At 39.5% G+C, this 21,498-nt stretch overlaps 1 protein-coding gene and 1 pseudogene across 3 annotated transcripts in view; both read right to left on the bottom strand.

Moving 5' to 3' along the window:
• SPG11 (SPG11, spatacsin vesicle trafficking associated) overlaps positions 1–21,498 on the bottom strand; it is a 100,261-nt gene that overhangs the window by 46,635 nt on the left and 32,128 nt on the right. For all 3 annotated transcript variants that reach the window (XM_008069629.1, XM_008069628.1, XM_008069630.1), the window contains exons 11-19: positions 19,279–19,455; positions 16,901–16,972; positions 16,483–16,610; positions 16,021–16,196; positions 14,457–14,670; positions 9,814–10,017; positions 7,612–7,718; positions 3,724–3,869; positions 628–789 (exon numbers count right to left, since the gene is read on the bottom strand). In XM_008069629.1, the coding sequence (XP_008067820.1) occupies positions 628–789; positions 3,724–3,869; positions 7,612–7,718; positions 9,814–10,017; positions 14,457–14,670; positions 16,021–16,196; positions 16,483–16,610; positions 16,901–16,972; positions 19,279–19,455 (1,386 nt within the window). The remainder of the gene's footprint in view (positions 1–627; positions 790–3,723; positions 3,870–7,611; positions 7,719–9,813; positions 10,018–14,456; positions 14,671–16,020; positions 16,197–16,482; positions 16,611–16,900; positions 16,973–19,278; positions 19,456–21,498) is intronic.
• Positions 12,311–12,583, bottom strand: LOC110596682 (annotated as a pseudogene).

The following is a 21,498-nucleotide window of genomic DNA, read 5'->3' on the forward strand; positions in this document are numbered from 1 at the left end:
AGGTCTCTGTCCTGAAAAAAATTAAAAAACATTGATTTAAACAAACATCCCCAATTCACTGAGAAGAGATAGTTAGAGGTTAAAAACGGCAGAATGTAGTAGCTTTTGAGGAAAGCAGCAAACAAGTATGTTAGTTAACTATTTGTTCTCAGATTCACTTCCACCTTTCCCATTCTGCTCTGCATTGCAGGGAACTACATTTCCCAAGCTCCCTTGTCCTGTGGCTACCAGATAAATACAACAAGGGATTCTATGGGAGATTAAAGATGAGAAGAGGGAAGGAGTCAAAATATTTTTCCCCTTCTCTGTTTTCTTGAGGCATCTCCTCCAAGTTTCTAGCCTCACACTCTATGTTCCTAGTTCCCTGTAGGCAGCTTGGTTTTGAGTTTAGCTCCCAGAGATGACTCCACCTTCTGGGTTCTGGTAACACCACTTTTTTGTACTGTTCTTGCAGTCTTAGGGATGTTGATGGCTTCCCATTTTGCTAATTTGCAGGCTGTCTAACCATCACATGTTTGGTTTCTCCATTCTACTATTACACTGGGTAATTTCCTATGTTAAATGCCTTCTATCTGAAAGATGTAAAGTGATTTCTGTTACTCTTACGGATACACCTAAATACTGTACCTGAATAAGGTGGTAGAGTGTAATATCAGGTGGCAGGACACTAGGAGCAGTGTATTGTGGGAAGAGAGCAGTTTTTAGCTTGGGATAAGGAGTCAATGCCATCTTCAATAGCTGGGGATCCACTCTCTTCAAACAGTTCTCATTTTCTTCATTCTGAACAACCTAAGTAAAAAGACAATAGGAAAGAGAGCAACATTTTTTCCTTCTCAATATTTAAATCCTTTTTTTCACAAGAACCCTGTGAAACAAGATTAGCTTGAGAGAGTATGTGGTAGTGAAAACAGTATTAGACTAGTAGTCATAAGTTAATAGTTCTACTTCTAGTTCTAAAACAAACTAGCTGTGTGACCTTGGGCTAGATTATTTAATGTCAGGTCTCCGTTTCCCTGTCTTTAAAATTTAAAAGTTGAGCTAGATGAGTGGTTTTCAAGCTGTATGTAGAGAAATTGTTTGAAAAAAGTTCTACTATTACAATATTTAAAATATTAAAATATTAAATATAATTCAAATTAAATAGTAAATATTGTAAAAGACTTAAAAACTACTAGACTAGCCAAGTTCAGTGGCTCAGCCTGTAATCCCAGCACTTTGGGAGGCCGAGGTGAATGGATTTCCTGAGCCTATGGGTTTGAGACCAGCCCAGGCAATTTGATAAGACCATGTCTCTACAATAAATCAAAAATTAGTCGGGCGTGGTAGTGTGTGCCTGTAGTTCTGGCTACTTGGAAGGCTAAAGTGGAAGCATCGCCAGAGCCCAGAGGGTCGATACTGGGGTGGCCGTGAGTGGGCGTGCCACTGCACTCCAGCCTGGGCGAAGAAGTGAGACGCCAACTCAAAAAAACCCTAAAACACTAATAGACTAGATGACTTCTCATTCAGCTCTAAAATAATTCTATGACTATTTCCGGCAGGTGATTAAAAACAGATGAATAAATAACTTAACCATTTCTTAAGCCATACTGAAACTATCTTTAAAAGGTGGTATTAAATTAAGCTACCACCAGTGAGAAACTTTTGCAGATCTGACTTTTTTTTTTAGTAGGAGTGTCACTCTGCCACCATGCTGCAGTGCAGCACACAATCACAGCTCACCGCAGCCTCGACCTCCTGGACTCAGGTGATCCTTCTGTCTCACCCTCCTGGAGAGCTAGGACTAGAGGCTTGCACTACCATGCCCAGCTGATTATTTGATTTTTTTGTAGAAAGGAAATCTCTATGTTGCCTAGGCTGGTTTTGAACTCCTGGGCTCAAGCAATCGTCCTACTCCCAGAGTGCTGGAGTTACAGGTGTGAGCCACTGCATCCAGGCTAAGGATTAGACATTAAACATCCCTCTTAGATTCACTCCAAACAGGCACACTATACTTTCAAAAAGCAAAGATGAGCAAATTTCCATTAGGTCCCTCTAAAGAGTTTATATGGGCAGCTATAGATTGTGGTTTCCTTTTGACCTGAAAGGACAAATAGTAAAGAATAATTTCCAAGTCACAGATCTAAAGTATATTTACTCTCAGAAGCAAACAGGGAAACCCTCTTGGGTCCCCTCCCAATGTGGGAGCTTTGCTGTTCTCTCAATAAATCTTGCTTTCTAAAAAAAAAAAGAAAAGAAAAGAAGCAATCAGACCCTAATTTTAACCTGAAAACAAACCTGGAGTATTAGAAAACAAGCTAAAGGAAAAAAAGAATCTCTGTACAACATACTTGTTCTCCTTCAACTTAAGATGAGATACACAATTTTTTTTTGAGTTGGTGTCTCACTCTATTGCCCAGGCTGGAATGCAGTGGCATGCTCATGGCCACCGCAGCCTCAACCTGCTGGGCTCAGGAGATCCTTCCGCCTCAGCCTTCCAAGTAGCTGGAACCACAGGCATGTGCCTCCATGCCAGGCTAATCTTTTTATTTATTGTAGAGATGAGGTCTCGTCAAGTTGCCCTGGCTGGTCTCAAACCTGTAAGCTCAGGTAATCCTCTCACCTCGGCCTCCCAAAGTGCTGGGATTATAGGTATGAGCAACCATGCCTGACGTCAAGATATACAATTTTAAAATTCACCCTTGTTGTCTGCTCTTTACTCTAATGAAGTACTTGAAAGTGGTTATATTTCAATATTAACTAAGATCTATACAATCCATGTTAAATTTATTTATTTATTTATTTATTTTTTGAGTTGTAGTCTCACTCTGTCACCCAGGATGGACTATAGTGGCATACTCACAGCCACCGCAGCCTCAACCTGCTGGGTTCAGGTGATCCTTTCTGCTCAGCCTTCCAGGTAGTGCATGCTACCATGACCGGCTTGCTATTTTGTTTGTTTGTTTGTTTTTGAGTTGGAGTCTCACTCTGTCGCCCAGACTGGAGTGCAGTGGCCGCTCCTAGCCACTGCAGCCTCGTCCTGCTGGGCTCCAGCAATCCTTTCACCTCAGCCTTCCAAGTAGCTGGAACTACAGGCACACACTACCATACCTGCCTAATTTTTTATTTATTGTAGAGATGAGGTCTCGCCAAGTTGCCCAGGTGGGTCTCGAACCCGTGGGCTCAGGCAATCCACTCACCTCAGCCTCCCAAAGGCGCGGGATTACAGGCTGAGCCACCAAGTCCAGCTTTTTTTTTAATTGTAGAGACAAGGTCTCACCAAATTGCCCAGGCTGGTCTCAAACCTCTGGGCTCAAGCAATCCTCTCACCTCGGTCTCCCAAAATGCTGGGATTACAGTCTGAGCCACCGTGCCCAGTCCTATGTTAAACTTAAAAATCAGTTCTAACTGGGCGCAGTGACTCACGCCTGTTATCCCAGCAATTTGGGAGGCAGAGGCAAGAGGACAGTCTGAGCTCAGGGGTTTGAGACCAGCCTGAGCAACATGGCAAGACCTTATCTAAACAATAAATTAAAAAATCAGCCAGGCATGGTGGCACATGCCTGTGTTTCCAGCTACTTGGAAGGTTGAGGTGGAAAGATCCGCTTGAGTCCAGCAGCTTGAGGTTGCAGTGGCCATAAGTATGCCACTGCACTTTAGCCTGGACAACAGAGTGAGACTTTGACTCAAAAATTAATAAATAAAAATTAAAGTCATTTCTATTTTGTCATTAAGTGCTGTCCATACCTGGTTGACACCCCCGGGAGCATACATTGTGGTAGCAAGGGCCAGGAGGGTATGTCCTTCCAGTAGCATACTGCTTACACTAGCCTGATTGGTGGGAATCAAAATCTGAGCATTTGCAAGGCTAGCCTGGAAGATCAGTTTGGGATCTGGAAAATAAATGAAGACATTTTTCTCCTTAACAGGGATAAATATTAAATTAACAATTACATAAATCTGAGAAAGAAAGCTAATTATTAATTTTATCTATAGTAAGAAGGACTTTCTAAGTTTAAAAGCAATGGGAAAAAATCACAAAGGAAAGAATTTTCTACATAAAAATAAAAACTTCTGTTCAAACAAAGAAAATAGAAAGGTTAAACAATGGACTATGGGGAGAAGTTACAACAAATGACAACCGAAGGATTAAAGTCCTCAACAAAGAGCTTACACAAATCAATGCCCAAAATACTGACTTTCTAACAGAAAGTCAAAAGAACTAGCCATTTAAAAAGGAGAAAATATAAATGCCTGACACAACAAATAAATGTAAATTAAAATAATTAGATGTCATATATCACCTATCAAATTAGCAATAATTTAAAAAATAATCATCTTTTTAAAATAATGCTGAAGTTGGAAGCATTAGAGGTCTGAGGGTAGAACTTGGGACTTCTGGATAAAATAATACAACATCCCTGAAAAGCAATCTGGCTTTACAGTAGGAAACTTCAAAACATGTATAACCTTTAATCCAATAATTTTATATTTCAAAACCTATGTGTACTGAGGAAATAATGTGAAGCAAGGACAATAATTTTACATTCAAATATATTAAAGACTGCTGGGCGTAGTGGCTCATGCCTGCAATCCCAGCACTTTGGGAGGTTGATATAGGAGGACTGCTTGAGCCCAAGAGTTCAAGACCAGGCTGGGCAATAGAGCAAGACCCTGTCTCCAAAAAAAAAAAATACAAAAACTTAGCCAGAAATGGTACTGCATGCCTGAAGTCCCAACTACTCAGGAGCCTGAGGCAGGACGATTGCTTGAGTCCAGAAGTTCACGATTACAGTGAGCTATGAAAGCACTACTGCACTCATCTGGGTAATAGAGCAAAATCCTGTCTCTAAAAAACAAAAATACAAATATAGTCAAGACCTTCCTTCCTTCCTTCCTCCCTTCCTTCCTCCCTCCCTTCCTTCCTTCCTTCCTTCCTTCCTTCCTTCCTTCCTTCTTCCCTTCCTTCCTCCCTCCCTCCCTCTCTCCCTCCCTCCTTCCTTCCTCTCTCCCTCCCTCCCTCCTTCCTTCCTTCTTTTTGAGTTAGAGTCTGGAGTGCAGTGGCATGTCCCCAGCCACCGCAGCCTTGACTTGATGGGCTCCAGCGATCCTTCCACTTCAGCCTTCCAAGTAGCAGGAACTATAGGCATGTGCTACCAAACCCGGCTAATTTTTTTTTTTTTTTAATTGTAGAGATGAGGTCTCACCAAGTTGCCTGGGTGGGCAATCCACTTGCCTGGACCTCCCAAAGTGCTGGGATTACAGGCTGAGCCACCGAGCCTGTCCTAGACTATTATTTCCAATAGAAAAAGTTCAGGTTGGGTGCGGTGGCTCACGCCCATAATCCCAGCACTTTAGGAGACTGAGGTAAAAGGACTGCCTGAGCCCACGGGTTCGAGACCAGTCTAGGCAACTTGGCGAGACCTCATCTCTACAATAAATCAAAAATTTAACCGGGCATGGTGGTACGTGCCTGTAGTTCCAGTTACCTGGAAGGCTGGGGGGGGAAGGACTGCCTGAGTCCAGCAGATCGAAGCTGTGGTGGCCGGGAGCGTGCCACTGCCCTCCAGCCTGGGTGACAGAGTGAGACTTCAACTCAAAAAAAAAAAAAGAAAAAATTGAAAATAGCCTCACTGTCAAAAAATGAGAAAACAGTAAATTAAATAAGACTATATTCTATACAACAAAATACTATGTAGACATTTTAAATGGTCATTGTCTCTAGGAATGCAGAAAAATTCTTTTATTTTTGGAGTTGGAATCTCACTCTGTCGCCCAGGATGGAGTGCAGTGGCACGCTCATGGCCACTGCAGCCTTGACCTGCTGGGCTCAGGTGATCCTTCCACCTCAGCCTTCCAAGTAGCTGGAATTACAGGCATGTGCCACCATGCCCAGCTAATTTTTTGATTTATTGAAGAGATGAAGTCTCGCCAAGTTGCCCAGGCTTGTCTCAAACTCGTAGGCTCAGGCAATCCTCTCACCTCAGTCTCCCAAAGTGCTGGAATTATAGGCGTGAGCCACTGTCCCTGGTCAAAAAATTATTATGTTATAATATTACACAAAAAAAGTAGTAAGGCCAAGCATGGTGGCTCATGCTTGTAATCTCAGCACTTTGGGAGGCTGATGCTGGATGAATGCTAGAGCCCAGGAGTTTGAGACCAGCATGGGCAACATGGTGAGACCTCATCTCTACAAAATATACAATAAAAAATAAAATAAAAAATTTAAAAAGCAGTATACAAAAACATAGATGTTTCTTGTATTCTTAGCACTTACGACAGTCTGTCAGCAGGGAGGAGTTCAATAAATATTTGTTGGATGAACGCAATACAATGCAGACTACATTAAAGAAAAAGTGCAGGGTTGGGTGTGATGGCTCATGCCTGTAATCCCAGCACTTTGGGAAGCGAAGGCAAGAGGACTGCCTGAGCCCAGAGGTTTGAGACCAGGCTGGGCAACCTGGCAAGACCTCGTCTTTACAATAAATAATCAAAAAGTTAGCTAGGCATGGTGGTGCACACCTGTAGTTCCAGGTATTTGGAAGACTGAGTCAGAAGCCTCTCCTGAGTCCTGCAGGTCGAGGCTGCAGTGGCCATGAGTGTGCCACTGTACCCTAGCCTGGGTGACAGAGCAAGACTCCTACTCAAAAAAATAGAAAGAAAGAAAGAAAAAGTGCAGATAACGGGAACAAATACATTAAAATATTATCAGGCCAGGCATGATGGAAGGATCACTCAAGCCCAGCAGGTCTAGGCTGTGGTGGCCGTGAGCATACCCCTGCACTCCAGTCTGTGTGACAGAGTGACACTTCTACTCAAAAAATAAAAATAAAATAAAGTATTATCAACAGTTTCCTATGAATGCTTATTTTCCTATGTACCTGGGCTATTTACCTATGGAGGGGTTACCTTTTTGAAAGCTGTCTGTGGCTTTCAAAAAAATATTTTTAAAATGAACATATATTACTTTACAATCAGCACCCCCCCATAAAAACAAGAACCCACATTATGAAAAAATTCTGCATTTTGAGAGAAACTGAACGCTTCAGTAACTGAACACTTCAGTAACCGAAAGATGGACTGCTAACATTCCTGCCTGTGTAGTCATTTGGCCTGTTCCCTTCCTAAATCTCTGGGATAACACCAGCTAAGTCCTCAGAGGTAACATGGCTTTTCTGTCTGATTAACGGGGTACACAGCTCTACTACAGCAGACACAACAATCCCACACATACTATGGATTTCTTTTCACTCCATTTGTAGTTCTTTACTAAAAAATTCAAAACAGGCATCTGGAAGACAGACTACTTCTTCAAGGAAAAGGGGTTTCACTCTACCAGAGAGCAGGAATTCAGCATGTGATAAATGGGTGGGATGAGGGAAACCAAAAAAGAACAGGGCACAAGGCTGAGGGTGGAAGGGGACATAACCACACAAGCTCTCTGCTCCAGCTCTAGCTTTTCTCAGCTGGCATGAGGCTAACCTCTTTGGTCTTCTGCTTCTCACATAAAGTCTGAGTCCAGACAGTCAGGTATTTGACTATAGTCAAACAATTTATTTAAAGAGTTCATGTTTAAAACCATTCAACAGACCACTTATAAAGAAAGTTTCTGTGTTTAATACAGTATACCCATACCTGTTAAATTGCTGGAAACTTGTCGACACTGAACTAAAAATTCAAACCAAGGGTGAGCTTCATATAACTCTTTTTTTTCCAAAAAGGGACAATTTTCAGGACTAAGTCTGTATATTAAACAAATGAGAAAACTTTTTGATTAACATAACAGGATAAAACAGATAGTTACAACCAAGTTTGTTCAGGTTATAATTGGCTTTAAAAAAAGAATCTTGGAATTAAAAGTAAACATAAGACAAAATATTTCCACCCTTGTGTCGTATTTTACATATTCCTTATGATCTGGAAAGGTAATTTTAGAGACAGAGATCTCAGAGACATCATGTGTTCACTAGCATGATGAAGTTTTACCAACTCTGTATCAGATTAATAGACACCTTACACTTTAAGATACTGTATATGTTATTGGTTTTAACAATGAAAACTTTCAGCACATTTAAACTTAATAAGAGGTTTTTAAAAAACCTTATACAAGGTCAGGTATGGTGGTCCACACCTATAATCCCAGCACTTTGGGAGGCCAAGGTGAGAGGATTGCCTGAGCCCACGAGTTTGAGAACAGGCTAGGTAATTTGGCGAGACCTCATCTCTACAATAAATAAAAAGATTAGGCAGGCGTGGTGGCACGTGCCTGTAGTTCCAGCTACTTAGAAGGCTGAAGCAGAAGGATCATCTGAGCACAGCAGATTGAGGCTGCGGTGGCTGTGAGCGTGCCAGTGCACTCCAGCCTGGGCGATAGAGTGAGACTCCAATTCAAAAAGAAAAAAACAATGAACAACAAAACAAAAGGGAAGAAAAATCAGAATAAAATAAAAATGTTCTGTATTAATGTATAATGTGAGTTCTAGAATCAAACATAAGGAGAATGAAATAGGCTCTGTCATTTACTAGCCACGTGCCTTAAGTAAGGTACTTAATTTCTCACAAAGCCTCAGTTTCCTTATCAGCAAAGTGTAGATGGGGGCAACTACCCCACAGAGGTTTTGTGAAGATTAAATGAGAAAATGAATGTGAAGCCTTTAGCTTAGTGCCAAGAACACTGTAAGCACTCATATATTAGATATTACATCTATTGTTATTACTGATCCAACAACAATCAATACTGGCCCCAGATATGATTCTGCAGGTCAATCTAGGTAGGTACACATTGATGTCTCTCTGGTTCTCTCTGTCTATGTAAGTATACATTTTTAAACATTTGTATTTATTTATTTATCTTTAGAGCTAGAGTCTTGTTCTATCACCCAGGCTAGAGTACAGTGGTGTATAATCCTAGCTCACTCCTGGGCTCAAGCAATTCTCCAGCATTAGCCTCTCAAGTAGCTGGGATCATAGGCATGTTCTACTACACCCAGCTAATTTTTTATTTTTGTAGAGATGAGTTCTTCCTGTGTTGTTCAGGGTGCTCTTGAATTCCTGGCCTAAAGTGATCATCCCGCTTTGAACTCCAAAAGTGCTAGGATTACAGGTGTGAGCCACTACACTCTGCCTAAATATGAACTTTAGAGCATGTCTAATACACCTTGCAGTTGCTGTGAAATCAAAGTTGTTTAGCATTCTCCTGGTAATGAAAGTATCAGAGAACTCCAAGTGTAATTTTAGAATCTTCCTCTCAAACTTTTTAAAGCATTTCTTTAATTTTATTCTATGTTATTTATGTATTTATTTATTTTGAGTCGGAGTCTCACTCCATTGCCCAGGTAGGAGTGCAGTGGCATGCTCACGGCCACCACAGCCTCAACGTGGCTCAGCTGATCCTTCTGCCTCAGCCTTCCAAGTAGCTGGAACTTCAGGTGCATGCCACCATGTACCACAAGTTAACTTTTTGATTTATTGTAGCCATGAGGTCTTACCAAGTTGCCTGGGCTGGTCTCAAACCCCTGGACTCAGGCAATCCTCTCACCTCGGCCTCCCAAAGTGCTGGGATTACAGGCTTGAGCCACCATGCCTGGCCTCTAATGTTATTTAAAAAGTTAACAGAGACACTTTAGAATTAATCACCAAAAAAACACATAAGTATTTAGTTGAATATAGCATTAAACTCAAAGATGTACCAAGTGTTGAGATGGGGAACACTACTTCAAAAAGAACAGTATTCTTTATGTGAGTGCTCAATGTTTTCCTAAAAGTCACATTCAGATGCAATATGCAAAGAAGAAACATGAAGACCTGCTCAAGGACAAATCAATTCTCACTACTCACTTGTAACAGTCGAGATAGACATAAAGAAGATGCTGTAGACTGTGTTCCAAACAATAAAGGATGAAGTGAGAATGGAAATTCCAACCTTCTTTGGTCTTGTAGTTTTGAACAAGGAGGTTATCTTGCATCACACCCCCAACACGGCTCAATCTTAGGAGGAAGCATTCAAAATCTTCTAGCTCAGATGCAAGAAAAATCCCATTCCTATTGGGACAAGTTAAAAAGTTGCTTGTCATCAAGCAGACCAAATCACTTCCAAAGTTTAAGTCTCAAATACTTAAAAATAAGTATTTACAAATTAAGGCTGCTAATTCTTATCTATAAATAATAAATATGTTCTAAGACACATATTTTGCTGATTTCCATTAAGGTTTCGGCACCATTTTAGTATGTAAAGGTAGTAATGACAGTCTTAAGTTATCTTCACCATCTTAAAAACCTAAACGAAGCTATTTCCATTTCCATGTTTTGTCTTTGATTGGAAAGATACAACCCAGTATGGCAACAGTGATTAGCTCTTGAAGCCAGATGCTCTGAGCAGTGAGAAATTTACCAAAATATCCAAACAAAATCATTCAGCTACAGAATAGTTTAAATAGACCAACTATCAGACAATAGAAACTTGCATGTAAATATTTGTTACATCACATATACCATACAAAAGAGTATAGAAAATATATACATGTATATGGAGATAATCGCATCACCATGTAACCACCACCTTGATTATAGGATACTATACCCTAGAAGTTCTCCCTCCTTGCATGCCTTTGCTACCCCCAGAGGTAACCACTATCCTGACTTTCATGATAACCATTCCCTTACTTTTGTTCATAGTTTTATAACCCATATGTGTAACCCCAAATATCTAATTTAGTTTTACCTGTTTTGAACTCTACATATAAATGAAACATTCTAGATGTATTATTCGCTACCTTGTTTCTTCTACTCAACATTGTATGACTGATCTATGTTGATACCTGTGGCTAGTTTTTGGTTTGTTAATTTTCATTGTTATAAAGTACTCCGTACTCCCTTGTATGAATAATATACTACATTTTATTTATTCACTCTACCTTTGAAGGTCATTTTAGCTGTTTCTAAATTTTGGGTAAAATAACTGCATTTTCATAACTACAAATAAAGAAGAGTGTCTTTTCATATGTTTATTAGCCATTTGTGCTTTCTCTTTTGTAAAACACCTGGCCATCTTGGTTGGCTGATGCTTTCCACTAAGGGCCACAACTCCTACCAGGCAGCTCTCCTGGTCTCAGTAACTGTTCTTCTTTTGCCCCATTAGGCCTTTTAGAAAGCATACCCTACTACTCCCAAGGTCATGAAGACATTCTCCTATGGCATCTTTTTTTTTTAATTTTTAATTTTAAATATGTGAGGTACAATTCAGGGTTAGGTACACAAATGTTCATTATGTAGGTATCCTATAGCATCTTCTTTTTTTTTTTTAGTTGGAGTCTCACTCGGTCGCCCAGCATCTTCTAACACTAGTTTCACATTTGACATTTAAGTGTTAAAATCTACCTCAAATTGATTTAATGGATGTATAAGATTGGAGGTCTAATTCCATTTTTTCCTGCCTAATTGTTAAAAAGATGGTTCTTTCCCCACTGTTCTGCAGTGCCACTCTTATCATAGGTAAAATGATCACACAGGTATAGGTCTGTTTCTATGCTCACTCTTCTGTTCTACAGGTCTATCTGTCTTCGCCTGCACCAATACTCACACTGGATTAACTGTTAAATCTTTAGGAAATATTTTGGTATCTTGTAGGGCAAGTTCTTTTTCAGGGCTTTTTTTTTTATTTGGAGTCTTACTCTGTCTATTCAGACTGGAGGGCAGTGGCATGCTCATGGCCACTGGAGCCTCGACCTGCTGGGTTCAGGCGATCCTTCCACCTCAGCCTTCCAAGTAACTGGAACTACAGGCATGTGCCACCATACCAGGCTAATCTTTTGATTTACGGTAGAGATGAGGTCTCGCCAAGTTGCCCAGGCTGGTATGGAACCCATGGGCTTAGGCAATCCTCTCACCTCGGCCACCCAAAGTGCTAAGATTGTAGGCATGAGTCACCAGGCCCAGCCCAGGGCTCTTCTTGTATTTCCATATAAATATTTACAATTAGCTTGTCATAATCCACACATACACACAAAACCTGCTGGGATTTTATTGAGATTGCACTATATCTAAAGATCAATGTGAGAATAATTGATAGCAGGCTTGTCTTGTTTCAAATCTAAAGAGAATGCTCATGATGTCTCACCATTAAATATGACACTGGCTAAAAGGATTTTTAAATTTTTATGTATTATTAATAATTTTTAATAAAAACAACTCCACAGCATCTATTGTCATCTTGTAATAACATAAGAGTAATCAAAACAATATGAACAAATGTTTTAGGACTATACTCCAAACAAAGGACTCCTAAAAAAACAAACTATATTGCCTTCTCAACAATTTCTTACTTCATTGACCATTTCTAGTTGGAGACACTTTGTAGCAAAGTAATATTATCTCCTTTTAGCATGATCCGACCCAATTGTTTTCTAGATTTTGTTTTAGAATGAATCTCTTCTACATCATCTAATATGAGGTTCACATACTTGTCATTACCAGTGATGCAGCCCCCCATCTGCATATTCACTTGCTCATAGAGTCACACCTGAATCTGCGATCTATATTGCAAATATCTGAGACTGATGGGCTGCACCATCACCTTTTGTACTTTCTGGCACTGGCCATGGTAAGTCATGGCGGAATTTCATAAGGAGCACACTGACCTGCATTAGAAGGGTTTTTTTAGACACTCCTTTTAAGTTCAGGGAGTTTGTGTCTGTGCTTAAGGTTGCTAATAGTTTTTATCATGAGCAGATGTTGAATTTTAAAAAATGTTTCTCTGTATCTAACAGGGTAGTATGGTTTTTCCCTTTTCATCTCTTAGTCTAGATTTGATTAATTCACTAAATTCATAATTCTAAAACCAGACATATTTATTAGTTTTTTTCCTTTATGTGAATAGTTTTAGGGGGTACAGATAGTTTTTGTTTACATGGTTGCATTAAATAGTGACAAAGTCAGGGCTTTAAGTGTACCTACCTGTGAACATTGTACCTGATAGGTGATTTTTCATCCCTCCACCCCTTCCCCCACCCCAGTATATTAATTTTTAAACAACCAAATGCTAAGCAAAAATTTTTAAATAACCAAATGCTAAGCTTTGGTAAGCAAAGAGTTCCATAATATTTTACTTTTAGTAAACAAGATAATTTAGTTCAATAAAGAGTGAATAAAAAATCAGAGGTTAAGGGATTTAAGCCTGTTAGCTACGTGGCTAGGGCGAAGGTTTTGGGCAAACTCCTCTGGATGTGACTCTACATATCTTCAGGTTGGGTAGGACAATACAGATATAAATACACCCCAATAAGCATAATCAGAAAATAACACATGAATACGTTTAAGAAACTTTAAAATTAACATACCTGTCATTAACCTTCCTTGTACTTTTTTTTTTTTATTTTTTTTGAGTTGGAGTCTCACTCTGTCGCCAGGTTGGAATGCAGTGGCATGCTCACAGCCATGCCAGCATCAACCTGCTGGGCTCTGGTGATCCTTCCACCTCAGCCTTCCAAGTAGCCAGAACTACAAGTACAGGCTACCACGCCCAGCTATTTTTTTTTACTTATTGTAGAGACAAGGTCTCGCCAAGTTGCCCAGGCTGGTCTCGAACCCACAGGCTCAGGCAATCCACTTGCCTTGGTCTCCCAAAATGCTGGGATCACAGGCTGAACTACCAAGCCCAGCCTCCTTGTACTATTTCAATAGTTTAAGAAGATAGATTCGATGGAGCCATATGAAATTGTTGATATTCAAATATTTTTGACCCAGAAATGGCAAGTTCTATGGTTCAATTTAAAAGTTTTTTAGAAATGAATTAAAGTTTAAAATCTTTACTTATCATTTATTACTATCCCTCACTATTTCTTAATTTGGCAGTCTTCTTTAGCTCAATGCCATGCACAGCACGTGAATACAGTAATAATATGAAGTGTGGGAGACAATTATAGGAAACTAAGGTACCCTCATCTCAGCACATAAAATGTTTTGATAAAAACCTATATCTAGATCTTGAGAGCCTAGTCACCACCGTATGATACCAAAGCACATGATTTTAAAACCTCAGTATAAGATAATGCCCTTTAGTCCTGATGTGGCTCACTCCTGTAATCCCAGCACTTTGGGAGGTGAAGGCGAGAGGATTGCCTGAGCTCAGGAGTTCAAGACGAGCCTGAGCAACATCGTCTCTACAATAAATAAATTAGCCGGGTGAGGTGGTACATGCCTGTGGTTTCAGCTACTTAGAAGGCTGAGATGGAAGGATCACCTGAGCCCAGCAAGTCAAGGCTGCAGTGGCTGTGAGCAGTGTGCCACTGCACTCCAGCCTGGGTGACAGAGTGAGACTCTGACTCAAAAAAAAAAAAAAAAGATAACGCCATTTAAATTTTATAATGATATAAAACAACACTGCACTGGATTTATGGCATTTCAAAGGAAAAACTATAACATTATTTTTTATTGCTTTTCCATTTTATTCTTCCTACTGGCGATTAGTTAAACATTTACAATACCTGGCCAGCTTATCTAAAATTTCATTCCTCATGTAGTTGTTGCAACAAGTATTCTGGTTAATAACATCAACTGTCAGAGGTGGCCATCTGTTCGGCTGAAGTGAAGCATAACTATCTTGGGTTTGAAATTCTTCAATCCACAAGATAATGTTTAGCCAATCATGGTGAGCCGTGAGGTGTCTCCAAAGAGCTTCAGGGGAATATAATTTGTATTCTACATGAAGAACAAAACACATTTAAAATAGCAATGAATTATGTTTATTGACTTAGAACTCAACACTAAATTAACTACTGAGTAAATATAACAACTTGTACATAAATATTTATATAATATATGAATTATGCAAGTCCTCTGCTTCTTTACTGTTTTTCTCTTTTGTGGTGTTCATTTTATAATCAATACTGTAGCCAAATAAAGAGTTAAATGTTGTGTCTCATTACTATGGTGGTTAAAATGAAACCTAGACATCAGCTGTGCATTTCACTTGTCTGTTTAACCCTCTTTTCCCTTTTCTTTCCTTAATATTAATACAAACTTCTACTAATAAGCCTGAATTTGACTCTCTGAGTTACCACTGCTTACCACTGTTAGTTATTCCCTGTAACTCCATATCAGGTGTCATAGAGCCCAAATTTACACATGAAGAAACTCAAAGACTATTTGAAAAAACAAATAATGTCACTTTGAAGCAGGAATGAAAACTCAGTCTTGAAATCTCAATTCATTGAACCATATGACTTTTTTTTTCCATTATCACATTATAAATCCCACAAAGAAATGTAGAAAGAGGTCTTAATGCAATGACTTGCATTTTAAAGAAGCTGGATATTTTTCACCCAAAAGGAATTTTGTTTTATTTTTTCAGAGACAGGGTCTTTCTCTGCCACCCAGGCTAGTGTGCAGTGGTATGATCCTAGTTCACTGCAACCTCAAACTCCTAAGCTCAAGTGATCTTCCTACCTCAGCCTCCTGAGTAGCTGGGAATACATAAGTGTGCCACCACAAATAGCTAATTTTAAATTTTTTTGTAGAGACAGGGTCTTGCTGTATTAGTTTAGGCTGGTCTCAAAGTCCTGGTCTCAAGCAATCCTTCCATCTTACCTTCTCACAATGCTGAGGTCATAGGTGTGTACCACAGCACCCACCCCCTCAAAAGGAACTCTAAAATTGAGGCATACCAAAATAGTCAAATACTAATACTTAATTTAATCTTCACTCACCAGGCGCAGTGGCTCACACCTATAATCCTAGCACTTTGGGAGATTGAGATGAGAGGACTGCTTGAGCCCAGGGTTCAAGACTAGTTTGGGCAACTTGGCAAGACCTCATCTCTACAATAAATCAAAAAATTAGCCTGGCATGGTAGTGTGTGCCTGTAGTTCTAGCTACTTGGAAGGCTGAGGCAGAAGGATCACCTGAGCCCAGCAGGTGGAGGCTGTAGTGGCTGTAAGCATACCACTACATTCCAGTCTGAGCAACAGTGAGACTCTGACTCAAAAAAAAGAACCAAAACAAATAAATCCTCATTCAGTAAGTTCATATTTCAGACTTTCTCATACTTGCCTTCTGGACTTATCCTGGAGAGAAGGATGGATTCTTGTGTTAGTTGATCCCACCACAGAGCCCAATTTAATACAATTCTACGGTCCTGTTTGTTAAATTCATCTTTACAATCATATTTCAGGAATGAGTCCAAAACAGCTTTGTGCTTGAAAGAATCTTGTTCTTTTATCCAATACCTAAAAACAGGGAGAGATATATATATACATTTAATTTTGGAGGAAAAGGCATCCTTCCTTTTTATCTGCTCAAGAACGTCTGCTCTTTTGGGAATATATAATGCTGATTATGAAAATATTAAAACTCAGGGAATTCCTGAGTCCCTTCTGTCTGACACAAGTTTTATCTTCATGGAGAATGCAGGCTCAGTTTCACAAAAGTAACTTGTGCTCACTAACAGTTACAAACAAAACACTATAAACAATATTCTTCCAAGATTATCAAAAGGGGGACTAATGAGACTACCTGGGAAGTGACTGGATCTGTATATTTTCTTGAAAATGTCCCAAATAAAACTTCTCAACTTGATGTACGAAGTCTATAGTTCTTTTTTCTTTTTCAGAAAAATAATTTTTTTCTTTTAAAATTTCAACCTTGAATAAAAATAATTAAGTTAAGGCAGTGATCTCACAAAAAAATCAAGCACATTTGCAAAACAAGTGTCACAGGATAAATGCTATTTAAGAATTGTATCTGAATTTTTGAGTTAATGTATACTCACACAAATATTCCTTTGTCACAAATGTAAAACAGTCATTTAAAAAGATGAAAGGGTTGTCACATTTTTACTTATTAGATATCAGGTGAATAATAAAAAATTTTTAAAGCTTTTCTTCTATAGTTTTTGAGAAAATGTAAACTACATAGTCTCACCTTTACCTACCAAAAAGTCCCGTATATTTTTATCAGTTGTATAAAAGCATATCTTGAGCAATTGGTCTTTTACATCAAAGCCCTATAATAAACATAAAAAAAACTTACATTTTGTAATGGAACTATTTTGAGCATAAATATGTTATGTACAGAAGTACTTTATTATAAACATGTATTCTGTTAGAATTCCGAAACTTTTCTGTGCTTGCGAACATTCATTTTTCTACATTTATTATATATTTTTACTACCTATCCCTAAAGTTCTTAAGCATTTTGTCAGAGCAAAGGCAGCACACAGAACAATTTAATTTAAGGTAATATCAGGTTACCACAGGACCAAAACTACAGCAATCTGCTATGATGATTCACTTGTAAACAAGGTCAATGTGAACAACAATCCCTTACATCATTCTACTCCTTTGTACTTCCAGAAAGTTATACTGGCAAGACCCTAACCACGCAGATTAGGGCCAGATATCAGCTTAGTCTAGGGGCCCTACTTATAGGACTTTCCCTTCTCATATAAAGTAAAACCATGTGCTGGGTGTGCAGTGGCTCACACCTATAATTGCAGCACTTTGGGAGGCCGAGGTGAGAGGATTGCCTGAGCTCATGGGTTCGAGACTAGCCTGGGCAACTTGGCAAGACTTCATCTGTACAACAACAACAAAAAAAATTAGCTGGGCGTGGAGGCGCATGCCTGTAGTTCCCGCTACTTGAAGGCTGAGGCGGAAGGATCCTCTGAGCTCAGCCGGTTGAGGTTGCGGTGACCATGAGCATGCCACTGCATTCCAGCCTGGGTGACAGAGTGAGACCTCAACGCACAAAATAAATAAAGTAAAGCCATGGAGCATAAAGCCCCAGCAAAAGTAAAATCTACTAAGAAGTTCAAATGGAGATGTAATGGGTTACATAACAATACAGAATGTCCTCCAACAAATAATGAGGTCCTGTGCATGCTTTGGTTTTTTATTTTATTTTATTTTTTTATTTTTTTGAGTTGGAGTCTCATTCTGTCACCCAGGCTGGAGTGCAGTGATACACTCACACAGCCATCGCAGCGTAAACCTGCTGGGCTTAGGCAATCCTTCTGTCTCAGCCTTCCAAGTAGCTGGAACTACAGATGCATGCCACCTCGCCCAGCTAATTTTTTATGATTTATTATAGAGACGAGGTCTTACTAAGTTGCCCAGGCTGATCTCGAACCCGTGGGCTCAGGCAATCCTCTCGCCTCAGCCTCACAAAGTGCTGGGATTTCAGGCTGAGCTACCATACCCGGCCCTATGCATGCTTTAAGGTGTGTGAAGTCTCCTATGAGTAACGCCATCTTCTTCCAATCAAAGTGCCAGGTCTAACAGAGAGCAGATGATGAAAATGCCTTTTAAAAATCTTTTCAAGGCCGGGTGCAGTGGCTCAGCCTGTAATCCTGTGCCTTGGGAGGCTGAGGTGAGTGGATTGCTCGCGGGTTCGAGACCCACGTGGGCAACTTGGTGAGACCTGTGTCTACAATAAAACAAAAATTAGTGGGGCATGGTAGCACACGCCTGTAGCTCTGGCTACTTGGAAGGCTGAGGTGGAAGGATCACAGAGGCCCAGCAGGTCGAGGCTGTGGGGCCCGGGTGTGTGCCACTGCACTCCAGTCTGGGCGACAGAGTGAGACTTCAACTCAAAAAAAAAAAAAATTGCTAAGAGATCTCAAGTGTTCTCACTACATACACACATATAACTATGTGAGATGATAGATACGTTAATAGCTGAATTGTGGTAATCTTTTCACAATAAACATATATCAAAACATCATGTTGCTGGGCGCGGTGGCTCACGTCTATAATCCCAGCACTTTGGGAGGCTAAGGTGAGAGGACTGGCTGAGCCCGCAGGTTCAAGACCAGCCTGGGCAGTTTGTTGAGATCTCATCTCTACAATAAATCAAAAAATTAGCCAGGTGTAGTGGCAAATGCCCTGTAGTTCCAGCTACTTGGAAGGCTGAGGCGGAAGAATTGCCCGAGCCCAGTAGGTGAGGCTGCAGTGGCACACGGCCACTGGTGACAGTGAGCCTGGGTGACAGTGAGACTTTAACTCACAACAACAACAACAACAACAACAATAAAAATCACATCATGTTGTATACCTTAAATATATAGATAATTTTTATTTGTCAATCAAACATTAATAAAGCTGGGGGGGAATCTCTTCAAGAAAGTTCTCAGTACCAAAACATTTCTCAGTGTCATTAATGTCATTATTTCCTAATAAAGATTACAGAAATGTATTAGTTTGTGACATACCTAACAAACAGAAATCCATTTTTTTGTACAGAAATTCATTTTTAAAGTAACTAGAAATTGTATTAAATACAGTTTAAGACTTTATAGATTATACCACTTACCATATTCTTCAAAAGTTCAGAGGCTTCCTTTATATTGTTCTTTTTTAAATTGTCAAAGACCAAGTCAAGACCTATTCCAATCAGTTCCTCGAGTCTTTGAGCAGAGTGACTATTAACTCTGAAGAAGGTTTGTGCCTCTGGTATTTTGTTGTTTAAAATGGCATCGGCAATAACATCCTAGAAAAAGTAAGAAAAATATTTGCCTTTTAGGTTCCGTTTTATTTCCTTATTATGGTTATCAACATAGGACTTATATACTTACTGAGCACTTAAGGGACTTTTATCGAAAACTATTAGATTTGGGGTTAGATCCAAGGGATATAAAGTTAACTAAACAAAGACCCTGCTCTCCAGGAACTCACAGCCTAGTGGAAGACACACACACCAAGCACTGATTATAGTACTGTATGGGAAGAGCTATGCTGGAGAGAACAATCCAGAAGAGGAGCATCTAAATAAGAGGGGTGACCAAAACCAAAAATGGCTTCCTAGTGAAGGCAACTGATAAAGCCAAAAATTTAAAGACCAGTCAGAGTTCCAGATATGTATTAAGAAAAGAAGACATGTGTTCCAAAAAGAGAGACTAGAATGTGTAGGGACACATAAAAAAAGAAACTGCAAGCCTTCAGAGAATTCCAAATTACTCAATATAACTGGAGGAAAAGCTAGAGAAAGTAGCAGATGAGACTTGAAAAACAAGTAGAGATTTCCTCATGAAGGGTCTTATGTGTGAGGTAGATTTTACCCTGAAACTTACAAGTCAGTGAAAGATGTTAAAAGCAAAAGGTAACATAATCAGATACGTATTTTAGGAAAAATATCCAGGCAACGATGTAGAGCATGAACTGAAAGCGATCCAAGCTTAAGACAATTGAAGTATTAGGTTACTACAATAATCCAAGTGAAAAGAAATAAGGACCAAAGCTGAAGATCTAAACCCCAGAGAGAACAGAAAGGAGGCATTCTTAACCTAGGGGTTCAAAAGTCATTAAGCCAATGTGTGAAGTTATTTCTATGTGCACACATTCACATGCATGTTTTTGGAGACAGAACTTTTATTAAAGTGCACTATATATCCTTCAAAAGTTAAAAATCAATGTAAAAAGAGGATCATGGAAAGAGCCTTGGAGAACATTAAAGGAGGGAAACAGGAAGAGAAATCTGTAAAGAAGATAGGATAAAGCAACAAAAAAATGAAGAAGTAATTTGGGGCTACAGGATAAAGAGAAGCTGGGTTCAGTGGATCACACATGTAATCCGAGCACTTTGGGATGCAGAGGTGAGAGAACTGCCTGAGCCCACAGGTTCGAGACCAGCCCTGGCAAAATGGTGAGACCTCAACTCTACAATAAACCAAAAGATTAGCTGGGCATGGAGGTACATGCCTGTAATTTCAGCTAATCGGAAGGCTGAGGCGGAGGATCACCTGAGCCCAGCAGGTCAAGGTTGCGGTGGCTATCAGCATGCCACTGCACTCCAGCCTGGATGACAGAGAGAGACTCCAATTTAAAAAAAAGAATAAGAGATCCAGGAAATGCAGTCACACCAGGGACTTCCCAATTCCTTTCTACCCTAAGAACAGTGGTTTTGAAAACTTGGCAGCTTCTCAACCTTATCACTTGAACTATCTATTGATTATGATCATCAGTGTTAAGCTATTTTGGCTTGTTTTTCTAATTCCAATACCCTCCATGTGGGTGAAGAAATTATTCTGGCCCTTCGATCATACGGAGGGTAGCATATTTTGATTATATTAATTACTACTGTAAAAAGAAAGGCAAACATATGGACACAGAAAATTTAACTGACAAATGTCTTAAATAAAATTTTAGATAGCACTCAAATCAAGTATACTTCTAAATAATAACAACACAAAATAAAAATTTCCAAAGATGTAATCACTAGCAGCAATTCAATTTATTCAGAGGCTAGGCAGAATGCATGAGTCCAAAGAGCCAGGCCTTCACCAGGGAGGCAGTGTTGCTAAGGGAGTGTCACTTAACATAGATTTGGGGTTGGATGTTTATTACTAGATTCAAGTGGGCATATCTGGCATTCGAAGGGATCCTATCTGTATTCTGAATCAAATAAGTCAAGCTTACAGACATAAATTTGAAGTCATGCCCAGAGATTCCAAAACGTATAAAATCTAAAACTTTTGCCAAAGATTATGATTAACAATAGAATCTAAATTCTGTTTCTCCTATTGGTTTCTCAGAT

Source organism: Carlito syrichta, unplaced genomic scaffold, assembly GCF_000164805.1.
Source record: "Carlito syrichta isolate Samal-C Ts95f unplaced genomic scaffold, Tarsius_syrichta-2.0.1 Scaffold312149, whole genome shotgun sequence".
NCBI lineage: Eukaryota > Metazoa > Chordata > Mammalia > Primates > Tarsiidae > Carlito > Carlito syrichta.